The following is a 19,092-nucleotide window of genomic DNA, read 5'->3' as shown; positions in this document are numbered from 1 at the left end:
ATTCGCTTCTTCGAGAAATAAGGGCGTCACTGAGTGCCCCAACCCCCAACTATATTTTACCCGAAACAAGTAATCGACTAAAGCTGTACAGTGTTTTTCGTCGCTGACGATGCCAATTTCAACATGACGAAGACGACCCGTGTGAAAGTACAGCTCGAAAAGTCATCCTATAGAAGTGAACAACAAGCACGGAGTACCACAGCGGATTCAGCATATCCTCTCCAATCGAAGACTGTGTCTAAACAACACCGTTGTTGTCCACACATGATTAAGATATCGTCCGATTTTCGAAAGATTCTTATTTCCCCCTAAAAAATGTAGAAGATCGCGAAATTCAGACGGCCAAACTAGGTACATTATCAGCTGAGGTTTGCTGCTCCGTTGAACTGATTTTAGGGGTGTAGTTCAATAGGCACAGGAAGAAGATTACGATTCGTTAAGATTGAGAGTAGTCAAATTTCTTCAAAATATTACCAATAGTCGCTTACCCTCAAAGATTTTTAAAAAGATATATTTACAATGAAAATGAACACATATCCAGCGGTACACGTCTGAGAACCAACAAAAAAGGTAACAAGGAAAACAGTATTTGCCGGAACCACAGAGGTGGGAAAAACATTGACAACACCCTACTGAGAAGTCAAGACGAAGTCGAACGATCACGGCATCCACAAAGAATGGAGAGATCCACAGACGACTGCCCCTTCGATTTCTCTGACAGTCACGTCTACCTGGCTAGTTAGTTAAGATGGACTTGCTATGTCCGAGGCAGTCGCGTCCGCCGTAGTCGATGTCGAAGATGAATCGTTGACCAGCCGGTCACGAATAACGATCCCATTGAGATTTGAAGTCCTCCATTCGACCTCAGGCAGTTAATGCATATCAAAAATGAAGTCATCATCTCCTACGCCAGCGGACTCGACATGCTGTACACAGAATACGAATGAAATCGATTCGGTGGCATCCCGATACCATGCGATTGGAGTAGGTCATCATTATTTCGTTAAAGTAATAACGTCCCATTGATATCACTTTGACATCAATAATGCATTCAAGTGCTTAAAAATACAGTAGCATGAATGAACAGTTAAACATTCTACTTAGCGAGATACTAATGTACGAAAGTTAAGGTACAATATATTTAAAAGAAACGCATCAATCAAAGGTATAGAAACACAGTTTAAAAGAACATTTATTCAATCCAAACTAATAAAAAGTAGGACTGAAATGCTGGGGCTGAAACGACAACTCCACACTCCATATGCTCGATATTGCACTTGAAAAGTATACCCGGAAAACAAAGAAAAGAGAGAAGCACAAGCTTGAGGAGGTTTGTGAAGTATTCTGGAATATTTTCTCGCACAAAATATGATGTTTTGCATAACGGAGAAAGAATATTTGACGAATCCCATTAACTACGTCGTTATCGCCTCCTTATCGATCACATTCACTGGTGGAGCTGCTTGTTGCTAAAAAAACATATTTGTACAGGAGCCATCTAATCTCACATCATCATAAAACCAATTTACTCACGGCCTCTGGGGTCTGCTGAGCAGCATTAGCACCTTGGGCTGGCTAAAAAAAATGCTATCAAATAGTAACACAGGGAAGCTACGGTACTGAAATGTAACGTATCATACATAACATGAGATGAGCGCCTAATGAAATACCAAGAATATTGTATTCAGTTCGTTTTCCTTTGAACCAACAAAATACCAATCTATCTATCGACTAGATCGATTTCATCTTATCATGCTTTCATTTTTTCCAAAATAGTATCGCGCACAACACAATTCTAAAATGTTGCACCAACAGATAGAGGATAGGATTAACTACCATATGTTTCCTGAGGAATGATGCGTCTTGTAACAGATATCGCCACATTCTAGCAAAAAAAAACATTATCTTCATAATAATTCAATATTTTTCTAAAATATACGTTTCTTCAGTCCAAAAAAGAGGTGTGAAAGCGGTCGCACAAAACCACTCCCAGCACCTTTTAAAGTCATTTCGTTCCCCTGCCATCGCCATCCAAGATCTTTTCAGTTTTTGTGAGTGACATTGACATGGCCTCTCAGCTGATCCATTTGTGCAGCAAACACATCACCGCTTCTCGTTGGCGGCCTCCCTCAACCTCCCGTGGACGTTTAGCATCTCTAGGGATCCAGTCTAGCTTTCTTCTGATCAATCTATAATCGATTCTTCTGACAATGTGACCTCCCCAACTATGCACAGCTTTCGGTTCCATCATATATTCCATCAGGTCGTGAACGCGGGACAAATCTCTTAAGTGAGAGCTGCGAAGATCTGTTTGGAGCACCGGTTGAACTTCATAATGCACATTTCAAGGGCTTCGTGGGTAGTAAGTAGATTTCTACACATGAGCAATGGTGTCTGTCCACATCTCCGTCCATCTCCGTACATATCCATCTGCATCTGGAAGAACCGTCGAGTCGAACAGATGGGCACAGTGCTCTTGGTTCGTAGCTTCCGCTTCCGTGGAAGAAAAGCTCTATCGTAGTGGAGCACCGATCGTAGCAGTTAGCTAATGTTCACACCTTGATCGACTTGAGCTGGCAGTATTGCATTCGTTTCTACGCTGTCGGAGGTTGTCTCATAATCGGCAAAGGATAGCACAAAGTGAAGGCAGTACTCCCTGCAAACTTCTACGATAGTCGGCACCGTCTGGATGTGGTCCATGCTGCTGAACCCTTCACGGAATCCGGCTTGTTCTTGAGGCTGGGCTCACTCTAGCGTTCTAGATGTGTGCGTGAGGATGATCACAGAGAATACTTTGTATAACACGCTCAACAAGGATATTGGACGATAGTTTCAAAGTTCCTCAAGGTCGCTTTTCTTATGCATAAGAAAGTTCACAAAGACTCCCACAGGTCTGAGATGCTTTCTTTCTAAAGATAAGAAGTCATGTGTCCTGCTAGAACTACAAGCAGACAGCCCGGAAAAAGCCTGCTGATGTAAAACAAGGTTCGGGGGCTGTCCCAGATTCCATGCTTTTGATCGTGATCGTACTTCCAGAGGAGGAATCCGTGGCGAGACCCCACCAGTGGGGACGATCGAAACACAGGAGTTGACAAACGGGAATTGTTCAAGTAGAAGCTCTCCGTGGTGATTTCCATCTCACGGTGAAAGAAGATGCGAATCTTACCTTCGCTCAACAACGCTGTTACCGAAATATTATATCCGCGAAGCTACCTGCGGCACCGTTTTAAAAGTGTTCTTCTTTGTGTTGTTTCCAGAATTTTCTCCTGCATCAAAACATCCTCTTGTAATTCTTTCCTGCAGCTAATGTTTGTTCTTAATCGCTCAATGTTCGATGGATTCGTATCAACTCTCAAAGTCCTTCTTCCCAATAGTTCCTTGGTGGTATTCGAAACTGGACCCATGTTTCTCGTGCGGGGCTTCAAATCATGTTCACCACGTTTTCGTATGTGACTTCCTCCTTCATTCGTTGCTAAAAACAGATGCTCTTTTACGTATTGTGGCTGAGTCCAATTTTCAAACGAAGGAGACGGTGATCAGAACCACTTCGGAAGGATGGTATTACAGTGACATCAAGCAGACATCACCTCTGGTTGGTGAGTATGTGGTCGATCCAGCACGAATAGTGCCGTTGCGCTATTCCTATGTCCACCGACGATGCTCGATCTCACCGAAAAAAAGCTCCCATAGAAGAGGCAAGTGGGCGTTCTCATTCTGGATCACAGCATTCTCTTCTGCGGCTTTTCCTAGTTTTGCACTGTTGTTTCCGACAACGAATTTGTAGAACTTCCCGTCGCGGATCACTCTCCAGTTCCTTATAAAACGCGTCCAACTCAAATTCATCAACTGATGTTGGTGCGTAGCAGCTGATGATGCTAATAAATTTCTGATACAGAGGGCGAAGGCGAAGGGCTGTGATCACGCAACATCGGAAAGGAAGTACAGGAGTAGACTCCATCGTTAAAGCTGTCAAAGAAGATATATATCCATCTACTTGGATAGGAAATCCAAACTTCAAACAGTTAAAGAATTCGTCGTTTACTTCCACCTACGAATATTGCAGTTGAGCTAAAGTGAAGAGAAGTCACAGAGATATTTGATAACTCTATTGCCTCTTTGTTTGAAATTGCAATTAGAGCATTGATTTTTACTTCTTCTTTTTTCTGTAGTCTTCGAAGCCACTTCTCTATTAAATCGTACACTGTTCTATAAGAAAGAGAACACAAAAGACTCTATGTTTTACCTTCCAGAAAATATTGAGATGAAAACATAACGAAACAAAAATATTGGCTTCTGTTGTAAAATTTTTGAGAGTTCCCTAAGAACGTTGAGTCTATCCTAATATATCACGACTTCGTGGACATACGGGATAAGGGTCTTTGACAATGAACCTAGTTCTTCAACATTTGTCACCACTCCCTGAAAAGAGAAAACAAACTATACCTTGTCATCTTCTATCTCACGTGCTGTCGTTACATCATCGGAAGGCTGAAATTACCTGATCCACATTTGGTCTCAATAGCCGTAACGAGAACTCTATTCAAACAGAAGATATGGAATGGATCCAAACCTTGGACTCGTCTTGGGCAGGTGGCCCTCCTGGTTGTTGCGGCGCTCCCCCAGAACTTTCTCCCGGTGCAGGTGGGGGTGGAGCTGCTTCAGCAGGCTTGTCCGCAGGAGGAGCTGGTTCAGCAGGCTTGTCTGCAGGAGGCGCTGGTTCAGCAGGCTTGTCCGCGGGAGGAGCTGGCTCAGCAGGCTTGTCCGCGGGAGGGGCTGGCTCAGCAGGCTTGTCCGCAGGAGCTGGCTCAGCAGGCTTGTCTGCAGGAGTTGGTTCGGCAGGTTTGTCTGCAGGAGGAGCTGGTTCAGCAGGCTTATCCCCAGGAGCTGGTTCAGCAGGCTTGTCCGCAGGAGGAGCGGGTTCAGCAGGCTTGTCCGCAGGAGGAGCGGGTTCAGCAGGCTTGTCCGCAGGAGGAGCTGGTTCAGCAGGCTTGTCCGCAGGAGGAGCGGGTTCAGCAGGCTTGTCCGCAGGAGGAGCGGGTTCAGCAGGCTTGTCCGCAGGAGGAGCGGGTTCAGCAGGCTTGTCTGCAGGAGCTGGCTCAGGTGGAGCAGCTGTTTCTGGAGGTTTCTCAGTTGGAGCAGAGGGTTCTGCAGGGTTTCCCCCTGCTGTAGATGGGCCCTGAAGTCCTTTTTTGGATTAGGTGCAGAAGTAGGTTAAGACGATAGGGAAGTCTTAGAACGAAACTACAATTGAGCCCTGGAAGTTCTGCTGAGAAGATAATTAGCAACTGACAAGTAGTGATTTTTGTTCTTTCACTTTACGGTCAGAGGTAGAGTTTACTCTACTCATATAATAAAATTCGCCATAAAATCACTATTTCATTACTCTTTAAGCGAAAACTACGCAGAAGGATAGATTAATTAACCACTTCATCAGGTTGGAGTCTCAAATTTCTCAACAGTTCATCTACGAGGTCTGCAACAACATGGGAGTTCGGCTTTTTGTTTACGACTGTGAAAAGGAAGAGAGAAATCCAGATAAGAAGTATGTAAGAGCACCTTTTCTCACAGGTCTCGCAATGACGAAGATACTGATTCATATGAACATGGTCAACAAAAACTTACTTAATCTTAATGGTAATATCTCCTGATGCGGTTTCCTGTATATCCACGGAAACATGTCGCCCATGAACATATCCCTGTCTAACGTTCCCCATCTAAAGCGGGAGATCGTACAAAATTCATCCATTCGCCTCTCTTCCCTGCACCGCAAGTCTTGAAATCTCTCCTAAACTGGCTGTCGACGCCGAGCGACCCTAGTTCAGTCGGGTCGACAATGTCCGAGAGTTCAGCGTAACGAGACGGAGAGTTTTTACTGATTCCACGCTCTCTTTAGGAATTTTACTTATTCGGATTGGGCTGTGGTAGCGTGCTAACTCATCCCACATTTTTACAGTATTCGGGTAACTTTTGCCAAACAAATGTGCAAGTTATATACCTCATACGTGCCCAAAGCGCATACTCAAATGCATTACTACATTTGGTATAAACAGGGAGACCGCAAGCAGCCATCAGACTCGTGAACGCGACCGCTCGCCAATTATCTTATATGAAAATGAGGTAAAGGTTAGTGGTTCAGTTGAACTAACATCCACTCGCTTATTCCCGTGAATGTAAAGATCGGAAGACCAAGGAAAAAATGTCATAGATGTGTTTATGAGAGAAGCGCACCGGGCAATAAGGCGCAGCTGAGAACCCATAAGAAGAATGGTTGTGAGGAATATACATGCATACATACATACATACATGCATACATACATACATACATATATATATATATACATACATATATATATACATATATATATATATATACATAATGTCGACGAGTTACCGCACCGATCACGATTAGCAAGCTGAATACCGCACTTAAGTCACGTCGGATCGAATTTCGTGGCTCCGAGAAAGAAGTCTGTCTGCCAGTACATCGGGAAGTATCGGCCAAGGCCTTCCGAGCATTCACATCAAATTGCTTGTTTCTATAAAAAGGACAAACGTTTCCATGAGAATAGATTTGTCGTGAAACTCAAGTGTAGGTGTGAAGCGCTTCAATCACTTCCCAATGATCACTGCCTGTGTAACCCCACTACTTTTCCTGGTTATGACACAAAGCTCGAAACAAGTAAGTACGAGCAAAGAGTGCCACTCGTGTTCGTGCATTGGAAAATCTTTGCATCCATTGCCGTGTACAGCTCACACTAGCCTCTCTGCGTCGTCGTTTCCCCATCTTTCATCAGATGGGATACGGAATGCGACAAAATGCCTGAATTCTATAGGTTTGATCATCAGATAATTGACTCACAGGCTGATTCGCTGTAGCAGTGACATCTCCTCCTTCAGAAGCTTGATTCGAAACGGAAGATCGTAGCGAATTTTTCTGAAGACCAGAAATTGTTGGTGCATTTTTTGTTCTTCTGTTTGCCACTGCTTACCTTTCCTTCAGCACCTTGTGCTCCTTTCTTTGCCTAGAATAATAACTTAACATCAGATTAAAAACACCAAGTAGGTAGGTTGTACCTCTTGCTGCAAGTACACGTACAGCGCTATGCAAACCGCGATGGCAACAATGAGAAGGAACATTTCGGCAGAAGAATGAAACAAAGTATGAACCTACCCGTATTCAGCAGGCAATTACAACTTATCCAACTTATCAGAATGAACTGCTGAAAACAAAAACCATTTCAATGTTCAAAAAATAAATGAAATGGTTGAACTTCAAGTGTCCAAAAGTCCAGCAACATTGTCAAACGCCTTGGAAACCTTTATTTGTTGTTGGAACCCAGTGCTTCGCGTGATGCTTTCTTCGCTGTTGGTATGCATAACCTGGAATAGAATGAATGGATATGAAGAATTGGATTGTCCTATTACAGAGTTCCAACAGATGTTAATGCCGTATATCTCCTTCCAAAACTATGTATTTCTCTGAAGGTAATTTCCATTAAAAAAGGATTTTTAAGCTTCAGAGCTCTTCTTTCGTTCTGACCTATGTTCACTTGAAAAACTCAAATATTACTGGTAGAAGGGAATATAGATTCCTAATTAGCATTAAGCGACAATACAAAATGAAAAGTTAGGGTGGACAACCAACAAAGGATAAAAGAAGCGCTGCTTGGCACCTGGTAATTCCGCTGCGTCTCCAATGCGTTTAGCTTCAACTCAGAATTGGTGAGGTTCGTGAAAGCGTCTGCAGCCTATACGCTAAAACTGTGACTCACAGTGACTGTCAATATACCAAGACATTGCCTTTCCCTCCAATACAAGTCTAATACTAGCTTATTCGTAGGTATGAAAGGCAATGGCGATCTATCGACCGGCACAGGCGCATTGGATTTTTTATAACGGTTCAATTCGTCAATTAAATCGCACGTGTGCTGCCCCCACCAATCTGTGAACAAAACTTCCCAATCCTAATAATAAGTGCCAGACCACTGACCTAGCGAATTTAGTATTGGTCTATTGTATCTGCGCTTGCAAGCTGTACAGTTCTGACTTCAAGAGTAACCCCAAGCTTTAACTCGCTTTCTTCCAAAATCAGCACATTAGAAACATTTAATTTTCCTATTTTCCCTCCTCCTACATCACAATTCTGAAAACAGTGCAACATGGAAGCTCTGCAAACGAATGGCTTTCACCCAACCTTGGCTTAAAAATGGTGATTCACCCCATATGGCGAATAGTTTTGGAAATTTTTGTTGGGTTCACCTATAAGTCTTAACGGTTTTAGGTGAAAACTGTGCGAGAAAAATCAAAAGTTTTGCCAAAACGTTGTATGATACTCGACAGAGAATTATCTGCAGAATTATCTGCTCTACAGAAAAGTTTAGTTTTTTATGCTGGTATACATTCTGCCCTTTTCGGCTTATTAAAATGGAGTGCCAAGTCGACAAAAAAAGAGCACATTCGACACTTGCTTTTTACATTTAAAGGCATCACCCCACGAATTTGGGGTGGTACGGATTTCAGACGGTTAATGAATATACTGGGTCGTAGATTGTGGAGAAGAGAATGATTCCGTTCATCTTTCCCTTTATCATTGTAAACGAACGACTCCGGAACTGTTCCAATGCGCAACCATTGCATCCTCCCCGCGATTCGTCGGAATGGGTTTTCGACGAAACGCAAGCGGGAGGGCGCAACGGTAGCGCGCTGCAATAGAGGGCGTCGTACGAAACGGCGCTATGCTGATAGAGTTGCTAGAGAGATTAGCCAGCCAACTGTACGGTAAAGGAGCGATGCCTTCTAGAACAGCTCAAAACTGGTTTGAGTAATTCAAACACTGTAATTCCTACCCCAACGACATACATCGCCTTGGACGCCTTGTGCAGTTCGAAGAGAAGCGACTTAATAACCTTATTCAAAAAGATCCATGACGAGGGAATTGGGAAAGATGAAGGAATGCTTCGAAACCATCATAGAGCATCACCTCTGTTTAAGAAACAAATAAGCTTAAAGAGGAACGCCAGAACTTATGGTCCAACCAAATAAAATTACGAAGGAGCGATGTGGACTACACAAAGCCTTGCCTCAATTCAACAACTTTTTACATATCTACACACGGTGAAAATAATGACACAAAATCGAAGGTTAGCAGGAGCAAATTGTTGGTTCAGCAGCAGAGATCTATTTTCCATCGTGAGCAAGAAAATTTTCCAGATTGTAGTACTTCAAGTGATTGAAGAAATAACTCCAGAGATGGTCCATCTTGCAAAATAATCAAATCAATTCATTGGGCACGAAATAAAGCATGTACTAGTCGATTATGTGTCCCTGAATTTATCAAGTTTCCTTTGACTTTGGCTTCTTGTGCTTCTTCTTGCTCTTTTTGTCTAAATCGAAAAGTTCTAGAGTGAATTTTGGCTCAGAAGAGCTTAGAAGAAGCTACCTTTCGACTTCTTCTTTGATTTGTTCTTCTTTGACTTCTTTTTCTTTTTATCATGCCTTTTAGATCCAGCTAAACAATGTTTTTGCTCTACGAAATTTCACCTTTTAATGCAAAAAAAAAACTGAAAACAAGGGAAACTGACATTTTTCTTTGCTTCCTCCTTCAGTACTGGACGAATCCTTTGACTGAAATTTATTTTAATTATTAGTATAGACAAATCCAGTAAATTATTAATCAGAAAGTGTTTTTTATATTCTCGGACACGTATGCTACCTATTCACCAACCCTGGAGGGATGAAAAAAAATTTTTGCCCTAGATGAAAGGGTTAACTCGGACTTCGAACCATCGCTCTTCCCAAGAGGTGCCAGTCGAATCTCCTACCGACTCCAGTGCATTCGCCAAAAGGGGTCATTTCATCATTGACATGAAATCGGAGGGATCTCGTGTTAAAAATAAAATTGGTTCTCGCTTGCCTAGGTATAGTCGTTCTATTAAGATGCGCAATGAGTAAAGTTCTTATTTCAATTTCGAATATATATAAACCAAAAAATTCTGCTAGTTTTTATCAAATCCTCAGGATGCTAAAATTTTGTGGTACGCGATGCAGTGCAGGTAGTATCCGTAAGTTGGAATTCATTTCTACGCTATTCATTTCTGTCTTTAGTAATCTTATAGGGAATGGATGTAGTGCAGTAGTAGAAGATTTCGCTTCGTCTGCACGGCTAATAATTCAAATCTGCACGAGATCAGACCCTTTAACTCCTCCGAGCTCGATAAGTTAGGACGACTTGTCTGAGGACGAAAGTACCTAATTCATACCCACTTGCCCTGTAAGTCAGTGTTCAGGCAATTTACACGTTTATTAACTTCTGCGACTCCTCCCAAACAGACTAATCAACATAGGACACGTAATAAGTATGCCCAAATTGAACTTAAAAGATGAAGGATAAGGTTTCTCGCGTTAATCAATCCGTTTGGGATGCATCCCCGCATCCACTTCAATTCTGAATCGTTTGAGACCCACGAACGTATAACTGGCCTATACAGCGACTTGCGTGGGGCTAGCCGATGTGTCAAGTCAGTGTTTTTATCCTACCAGACAAGTCTGGTACCAATTTATCGAACTCTGAGGGATGAAAGGCTTGGTGAGCCCTAGTGCGGATTCGATCCTCCGATCGATCGCGAGGGCAGCGGAACCTCTAACCGCTACACCACACCCGCCCTAAATTGAACTTAATTGGTCAAAATTGATTAATAAAACTGCAAATAAAGTTAATTCGGGAAGGAAGTTGAGTGATTATGTTGCACAAGAAGAAAGAGTCAGAGAACTGTTTTGAGTTCATTGATTACTAATTCATAGAATCTAATATTTACTATGAATGGGGACCACTTAGCTATGTATAGTTGCACTCGACTGCACTACACTAACTGCTTGCTCGAGTAACAGGTTTTCACAATTGCCTTAAAGGCATCACTCCACGAATCTGAGGTGGTACGGATTTCAGGTGGAGTATTCGTATACGGATTGGGAGACTACGGAGAGGGGGGTGATTCCGTCCATTTCTTCCCAATTGCCGCAAAAAACGGCACAGAGGATGCGGCGCCGCATAAGGCTGGCGCGCTCCAGTCGAACTCCCTGTAGAAAATAGTGCGTCAGTACGCCTGAAGCTGTATCTTCCGGGTTGTTTTTTTACGTCAATTAGGAAGAAATGGACGAAATCACCCCCCTCTCCATAGTCTCCCATCCCGTATACGAATACTCCATCTGAAATCCGTACCACCTCAGATTCGTGGAGTGATGGGATGGTACGTGTTTCAGGTGCGTTGGCCTATGGGCCATGGAGTCGTTAATTGTAGGGAAGAGGGTGATGCCATCCATTTCTTCCTAATTGGCGTAAAAAACAGCACAAAAGATGCGCCGCGTGAAACTCATTGTAGAACATGGCACCCCGGAACGCTTGAAGCCGCATCTTCCGAGCCGTTTTTTACGGCGACTAAGAAGAAATGAGCGGGATCCCACCCGTTTCTGCAATCAACGATCCCGTATAGTCTCTGGCAATCGGAAATCAATATCACGTCAGATTCGAGGGCTGCTGCCTTTAACTCACGTGATAATAAGTGGAATTCACATCGATGGAGTAATGAGATTCCAAACAATGCCCGTAAAACATTTTTAAAACATCGGTACACTACTTTCAACTTTCTAAAATTACTTTGCCGAATGTATATGCACCAGTAAAGAGAAACTGGCATTTATAATACCATATACTACACATATGTTGCTGAAACAAGTAATTTGTTACCTCTTCTCCAACTTCCTTTGCTGTTTTGACATCCTGAGAAGGCTAAAAAATAACATTGATCAATTCCTATCACGAACAATGGATTTGATTAACAATACCTTATCAGATCCAACCTCGACTGCGGTGGCAACATTCTCTGTGGGCTGAAATACCATCCACAGTCACTATCAAATAGCGTACATAGACCTTTTTTTTTCATCTCTCTTACCGTTCTCCTACTGGGCGAGATCAGCACAGGAAAACTAATAAGGTTATATCTTAGCGGAAAATAACTACATACTGTACGTACTTGATGTCCTCCCCCCACCATTGGGCTCAAGCTAACACACTTGGACACTGGTTGCACATTCCAATTACCAACTTAGGTAGTTCTGTATTAGCGTGCCAGTCGCCATTCTTCACCACTCGACTAAGGATCTCTCTTCAGGAGTCCCTAATCACCAGACTAATGCTTACTAACGGATCTTGGTGCGCCAGTTGTTGTATCGTCGCATAGATAGGAAAACATAGGGGAGCTTGCATGAGCGGTGTACCGCAGTCGGTAAGAGGGGTGGCCGCTGTGGCTGCAACATGATCGATCGGAGGTTTGATTCCACCCTAGTGCCAACCAAAGCCTTTCATTCCTCCGGAGTCAATAAATTGGTGCCAAACTTGTCTTGGAGACAAAAGACTGACTTGATACATCGGCTAGCCCCGCAATTCATTGAACAGGCTAGTTAGGCGTTCGTTAACCTCAAATGATTCTGAATTGAAGTGAACGTGGCAGCGCTTCCAAGCGGATTGATTAACGAGGGACATTTCATCCATTACCCTCCAATGGGAGCTTGTTTCGATCGTCTGTTCACAATCTCAAAAGATACAATGAATCAAAATATTTGACTTCTCTTTTTCTCCCTCCGACTTCTGAACCACTTGAGCAAAGTCCACAGCATTCGTTCCTCGACCTCTTTCTCTGTACCGTCAATCGCTAGTGGGATCGTTCTCGAGTGGTGCTTCATGAATTTCCAGAAGTTTTGAGATCAAATTTCAAATTTTAATCAGGCGATGCCAGGGAAAAAAGCCATCGAAAATTTTAAGAGGTACCCCCACACAAACTTCAGAGATCAAACGTACTAGATTTCTTTCAGTGACATCTGAAAGTGAGATTCCCACTTGGATTGAGTTCCTTCGCCGAGACCTTTCCTATTACAATTCGATTTCCCACTCCCAACGGCACACTGGCCTCCGTTCCTTGATATCTCCTTCCGAACAGTATCGGGCAAGCGCCCTTGAGAGTTTCCACAGCAAATTGTCTGGATTGAAAATACACTCCTGGATTCTCGCAGGAGAAGTCCACGGAATCATTCTTAAAATCTCTAGTCCAGTGCTTTTCGAAATCCTTTTTCAGTTCCTGCGAAATGTAACAACACTACAGATCCCCAGCACGTCACCTCGCTTGAATGGCAGGTTAAGGAGAAGGTTATTAGAGAGCTTCGGCGGTTGCGGGCCTTTTCGCACAGACCGCCAAGCACGTTGTTCATATTCAGGGAACTCTACCACAGGAATTTTAATTTACTAAATGTCGTGATTGACTTTTGATAGTTAATCAATTAGTTGTAAGTGAAATTGCAAGCACCTTATCCTGCATTCCTTGGGCAGTAACAACTCCAGATGTCGGCTGAAAATTGCGTCACTTCGTCGAAATCAAGCTGTAGTTCCTTTTTTATCCAGAAACAATTACTCACTCCATCTGATGCCAGCTGGGCAGTACTGACTCCAGTTGTAGGCTAAAGGAGAAAATAATAGGTCAAAATTTCAGTACATATAATAGATATGAATGCATCATATTTTTGAAACTGCGAGTTAAAAAAGTGTGTCGCTGTCGTACCTCATCTGGAATTGACTTAGCCGTCTTCACATCTTCCGAGGGCTTAAAATTATGAATTCAGCAACAACTTTTTAGGTGCCGTGGAATGAACGAGAGACAACTATATAAGCTGCTTAATTGTTACCCGTAAAAGTTCTCTCGTAAATGGAAAGCAACGTTACAGTAACTTAGAATTGAAGACCACAAACTACTTACTTTATCATCTATAACTTTCGCAGTGTTAACATCTTCGGTTGGCTACAACAGAACACTTCATTTACTGCCTGAATTTCGAAGAACAAAACACACCTTATCAACGATCTCTTGTGCTGTTTTGACATCTTCTGATGGCTTAAAAAGAAAACATTTCCTTCGCCATATTTACTCTACATAAAAAATCGAAATGTACAAGTTCTGCGTGGGTATACCTTTCCCTCATCCCCCATTGGCTTTTTAGCTTTTGAACCAGGTGCAGAAACCTTAATAAAAGATTGAAATGGTACGCTGCTTCTGGACATTGACCACTTCCGATTATCTCAAAAGTACGACGCAATAGCAAGCATTTGACAAAAGTAGGTCGAACAACCACAGAAAACACACTTCCGTTCCTAGATGAGTCATTGAGGTAGTAAAAGAAGAAAGTAGCACTGATAAATTCACTAAATCATTCTTGATAGCAGATCCCCGGAGAACACGAAATGATCAATGTTCAAATGCCGTAATTAGCGCAAAGCTCTGATTTCACAGAGTGCAAAATTAATTTCAGAGATAGGCCATTACGTCTATGGGTTCATTCCTTGGTGGAAATCAACTAATACTGTACTTTCAAAAATTTGGGTTCCATCAGAGTATTTCATGGAGATATGTACATAGGCTGTGCATACATTTCACCACTGCTTCCTACTAAACCCTCACTCCGATTTATAGGTGCGGTAGCCAGAAGCCAGAACCTTCTCAGGTGAAGGGGGTTTAGCTCATGGGGTGCAGCTCAAGTGAAATGGATCCTTTCGCCAGCCGTCCAAAAGTGAAGAGGTAATTTCGCCAGTCGTATAAAAGAGATGTCTTTTTCCCAACCGTTCAAAAGTGAAGGGGGTCAGAGTGCGGCTACGACTATCGCATCTGTGCTCCGATTCTGTTGTCATTGAAAAGATAGAGACTTTAAAAGCGAGAAGAAAACACAACCATTTCCGCATTATGAAATTTTTTAAAATATATCACGTAGACCGGACTAGAGAGTTTTATGTAGAATTCAAGACGAGTAGTCGAGTTGGTCGCTATCCCATCAGTGTTGAAAGATTTTGGTACAATATGTAGAAAATTTTAGCAATCCTCCGACGCGTAAAAACAGTTCAAGACGCCTTCTAACTCCGCAATCTACTGGAATCTGTAAAATTAGTCAAATCGTCACTCAGAATCACGCGACTCGAAAGTATCAACCTCTGTACTGAGAACGTCATTCATTTTCCACTGAAAACAAAAAATTCTGCCGAAGATATCGACAGATAAGATTGCCACAACACTCCCATATACTACAAAAAGATGCTGACCATCAGCACACTGCCACATCTTGCAGTAAAGTGGACAAAGATAAGTCAAACACTTAATGGGACTACAAAATCTTTGGAAGTAACTACTTCTTTCGCATGCTGAACTCCAACAAAACTCACTATCTAGACTGGTGCAACATCAATCACTCAATAGCTTGGAAGTGAAAACTGACTCAATGCCATTTGTGCTCACCTAATACGACTGCGGAGTTGCAGAGGATTCATGCTCTGAACCTTAAAGGCATCACCCCACTAGTCTGGAGTGGTTAAAGGCGACACACCTCGGCGGAGGTGTGTCGCCTTTAGACATAGTTAGGACCGTATTTATGTTTGCTTGTTATGCCAACGAGATTTAGGTGGAACTTTCTATTTTATTTTTATTGGCCTGACGTTTTCACAAACTTGTCTTTTTCAAAGGCCTGAAATGGTTCGAGGTCTTTGATACTATGCATATCCCATCAAACTCTTCCTCTCTCCTCGCCAAGCCTCAATATTGTTCCAAGTACACCACGCAAGACCTTCAAGAGGAAAACAACTGACCAGTTCCACCGACTAGCGGGATTGGTAAACTACCGCGTTCTTAAAGATAGTCACCAAGGCAAATGAGATCTACGCACTGTGCAGTATCCTTAAGTACTGGTGTCTGGATAACGTTAAGGAACTGCATGTGGGGCAATCTTATAGCTAACAGAGTGTTACGAGCGGCAAAAAGTCATTGGAAATTGATAACCACTCATTTTTGTTATTCATGGACGGATTCCTGACGGAAATCCAGCATGCTTCCAATGCCTTCCTAGTAGATACCTCTCTCGAGCGCTAACATCGTACATTTTACTTCAAACTCATTTCCATCACGCTTATCATTTTTGTGCGCCCCAACGGTGGCGTCGAACTTCCTCGCCTTTTACCAGCCAAATGTTCCTTGATGCGCACGTCCAGCATCCTTCCAGTTTCTCCAATGTACATGGCGTTCCACGTTAGGCATTCTATTTGGTAAATAACTCCGATGTTCGTTCAATCACCGGCCTTACTGAATGGACAAACCACGCAACATTCTGACACGCATTGCCTACCGTAGAATCTATTGCGAACTAACTGTCGCTTAATGTTCACCAACACAACATCTTGACCCAGGAGTTTGATGGGATATGCATGGAATCAAAGACCTCGAACCATTTTCAGGCCTTTGAAAAAGACGAGTTTGTCGAAACGTCAGACCAATAAAAAGTTTCACCTAAACCTCGTTGGCATAACAAGAAAACATAAATACACTCTCAAATGCCAAGGTTTCAAGAAGAGAGGACTTGGAGATATTATAGTTAGGACCCATTCAATAACCCTGTAATAACAGCAGGTCAATTAGGTCTATCATAAATGAATATAAAAAAAAATCAGAGAAAAAGAATAGCAAAGCAGACTCTAAGGTTATTTAATTCATGTGCAAATTCATTCAAGTGCATTATGTGCAATTGTCAAATGTTACTCACGGGTTCGCTCCTCGGAACGTCTGGTTTTGCTGTCTTCAAAGATTCTTTCTGAAAAGCGGCAATATTTAACGTCTGCAACGATTACTATAGTCACATCTCTACCAATAACGTCAGGTTGTTCTCTCTTTTTAGTCTAAAAAAATGTCTTAACTTGATAGTAATCGTTGATGATACCGTCTATACCTGTTGTTGTAGATAGAGATACAGTAGAATACAAATTGCAACCGCAACTATTAACAGGAGCATCTTGCTTCCACAAACAAGCTAAGAATGAACCTATCTCTCTCTGCTTACCGTGTTTTCAAAAATGCATAAAAATATCCCCTTTATCAATCTACCGACTTTTCAATCACTTTTTCTACAGAATGAAATCTTAGACCTAGACTACTGTAGATATACTCTGATCTTTTTTTGCATAAAATGTCGATCTTATTGATCATTTGAAGAAAAAAAAACAAACACGTTCCGCAAACCAAGAAGAGGACATTCTACTGCCTCTAGTAAAACGATGATAACGATGATCACTTTACGCATCAACATCTATTGTAATGGCGAAAATTTTGAGAAAAAAAAAACTTTCGATGATATTTTCCCTGGAAGGAGCTTTCACTTTCAAGACCACGGATGTGATTAACAGTGCGGAGGTAAGTTTCAGCTAAACACTTGAGGGATGTCAGTCACTACGAAGCAGTATTGCAAATCCTCCAAGCAGAAATGACACAGCAGACTTAGACAAACACTTCCAAGTGTTATTTTTTTTTTAATTCAGAAAAGCTGCATTTTCGTAAAGTCTGATTAAGACTAGACATTGTCTGCTACAGACCAACTATGAGATAAATAAGGAACGAATGAACCTATTTTATGAGATATGAGAATGAACGAATGAATTTTGTGATCTCTTGTTTTGCAACCGAGCTAAGCCTCATTTTTAGCTTGATGTTTCAATGTTCTCCTTTCTCAAACGCCTGAAAAATGGCTCGAGGCCACTGCACCATGGATATCGCATTAGACTTCTCTCTCTTTGCCGAGCATGCATATCTTTCCAAATATACCACCCAAGAACCACGAACCGATAAACAAGCTGGTCGCCCACATCCACAGTCGGGGCTACCAAACCACAGTGTATTTAGACTGTCACTCTTGCCAAAAAAACAACCCTTGTCAAGCACTGTGCAGCATCCTTAAGCGCTGGCATCTAGGTAGTATTGAGTAATTGCATTTGGAACAATTTTGTAGCTCAAAAGCGCTATGAACAACACCACTAATAAATAAGCAGTCATTCTTGTTATTCATAGACAGAGTTCGGAGACAGAAAGTCAGAATGTTTGTAATGTATGTAGCAGATATCTCTTTTTGTGGGCTAAATTCGCCCTTATTTCATACTTATTTCCATTATGCATCTCATTCTTGGGTCGCCTCAATGGTGTCATCGGACTGTCACGTTTTTGCCGGCCAATTGCTTTTTGGCAGGCAAGTTCAGCATCCTTCCAGTTTCTCCAATATAAACAGCACTGCAATTGGATTGAAACGAGTTAATAAAAAAGACGACGTATCACGAAACTGATATACAGGGTGCGACGAAAGGATAAGTACACAGTATTCTAGGACTTTTATCGGGTCACAATGCCTTAAACAAAGTGAAAACCTATAAAAAAATTCCTAAGCGATTCACAACAACACAGTATTTTCATTTTTCAATACGGAGTCGTATATCGGTTTGCGGTAAGGGCCCCCAATTGCTTTAGGAACGAGTCGAACAGCGAAACGTAGTCGACATCGATTTTCTCCCATTCCCGACGAAAGGCGGTCTTCAGTGAATCCATGTTGGAATGAAGAGTAGCACAAGCCTTCTCCTCCAAATAACCCACGCGGGATAGTCTAAAACGTTGAGATCTGGGAGGAGGGCGGCCAATCCTCAGTAGCGATGAAGTCCGGTAGCTGGTCACGGCACCACTGACAAACGTTTTTGGGCTTGTACGTCGATGCGTTGTCTTGCTCATATGTCCAAGAGTCACTTGCAAACTGAGAATTGACTTAAGGCAGCAGCCCGTTCTCGAGAATGGTCTTGAGGTAGTACTCCTTGCCGGTTTTTGCCTCTGGCTCGACCAACACCAGATCTCGCACAACAACCCCAAACAACAGTCCCGCCGGTGGCACAGACAATGGCCTAAGCTAGATGTGCCGCTCGATTTACGATTCTACCTTTCGCGTTAGCTTCATAGGATATCCTAGAAAGCACATGGTGGCTTTGTCGACTGAAGGCTGCCTCGACAGTGAAGAGCTTCTCGACGAAAACACCGTCCTGAAGTGCTCTCCAGAGCGCATTCCAGCGAGTAGGGTACGATCCAAAAGGACAACCGCTTTCTAAACGCGAAAAGAAGTCATCTCTAGCCGATTCTTGACGATGGTTTGGACGGTATACTCCGGCACATTCAGCACTCGGGCCATCTGACGCACACTGCGCTTCGG

General features: G+C 42.6%; 3 protein-coding genes across 4 annotated transcripts; all 3 read right to left on the bottom strand.

Annotated features, from left to right (window-relative positions):
* Positions 1–1,415: 1,415 nt before the first annotated feature.
* On the bottom strand, positions 1,416–7,137 carry RB195_020946 (uncharacterized protein; the record flags this gene model as incomplete). The annotated part of the gene is made up of 7 exons (XM_064189511.1): positions 1,416–1,469; positions 1,534–1,575; positions 4,444–4,488; positions 4,571–5,176; positions 6,860–6,934; positions 6,990–7,022; positions 7,075–7,137. The coding sequence occupies 7 exons, from the start codon at positions 7,135–7,137 to the stop codon at positions 1,416–1,418; spliced, it is 918 nt and encodes a 305-aa protein (XP_064045392.1).
* A 51-nt stretch (positions 7,138–7,188) lies between these two features.
* RB195_020945 (uncharacterized protein) lies at positions 7,189–16,869 on the bottom strand (the record flags this gene model as incomplete). Of its 2 annotated transcripts, none has more annotated exons than XM_064189510.1 (13): positions 7,189–7,220; positions 7,318–7,380; positions 9,582–9,624; positions 11,744–11,785; positions 11,842–11,886; positions 13,359–13,400; positions 13,468–13,509; positions 13,611–13,652; positions 13,806–13,847; positions 13,899–13,940; positions 14,018–14,068; positions 16,624–16,671; positions 16,807–16,869. In XM_064189510.1, the coding sequence occupies 13 exons, from the start codon at positions 16,867–16,869 to the stop codon at positions 7,189–7,191; spliced, it is 597 nt and encodes a 198-aa protein (XP_064045390.1). The 2 variants fall into 2 exon arrangements, with proteins under 2 accessions (XP_064045390.1, XP_064045391.1); XM_064189509.1 differs by lacking the exons at positions 7,189–7,220; positions 7,318–7,380 and adding exons at positions 9,334–9,383; positions 9,440–9,508.
* Positions 16,870–18,317: 1,448 nt separating this feature from the next.
* On the bottom strand, positions 18,318–18,623 carry RB195_020944 (uncharacterized protein; the record flags this gene model as incomplete). Its single annotated transcript, XM_064189508.1, has 1 exon — positions 18,318–18,623. One exon carries the CDS (start codon positions 18,621–18,623, stop codon positions 18,318–18,320), a length of 306 nt encoding a protein of 101 aa, XP_064045389.1.
* Positions 18,624–19,092: the final 469 nt, after the last annotated feature.

This window comes from Necator americanus, chromosome II (assembly GCF_031761385.1).
Source record: "Necator americanus strain Aroian chromosome II, whole genome shotgun sequence".
In the NCBI taxonomy this organism is placed as follows: domain Eukaryota; kingdom Metazoa; phylum Nematoda; class Chromadorea; order Rhabditida; family Ancylostomatidae; genus Necator; species Necator americanus.
Note: the sequence above shows the minus strand (reverse complement) of the source record. Positions and strands in the feature narration are given on the sequence as shown.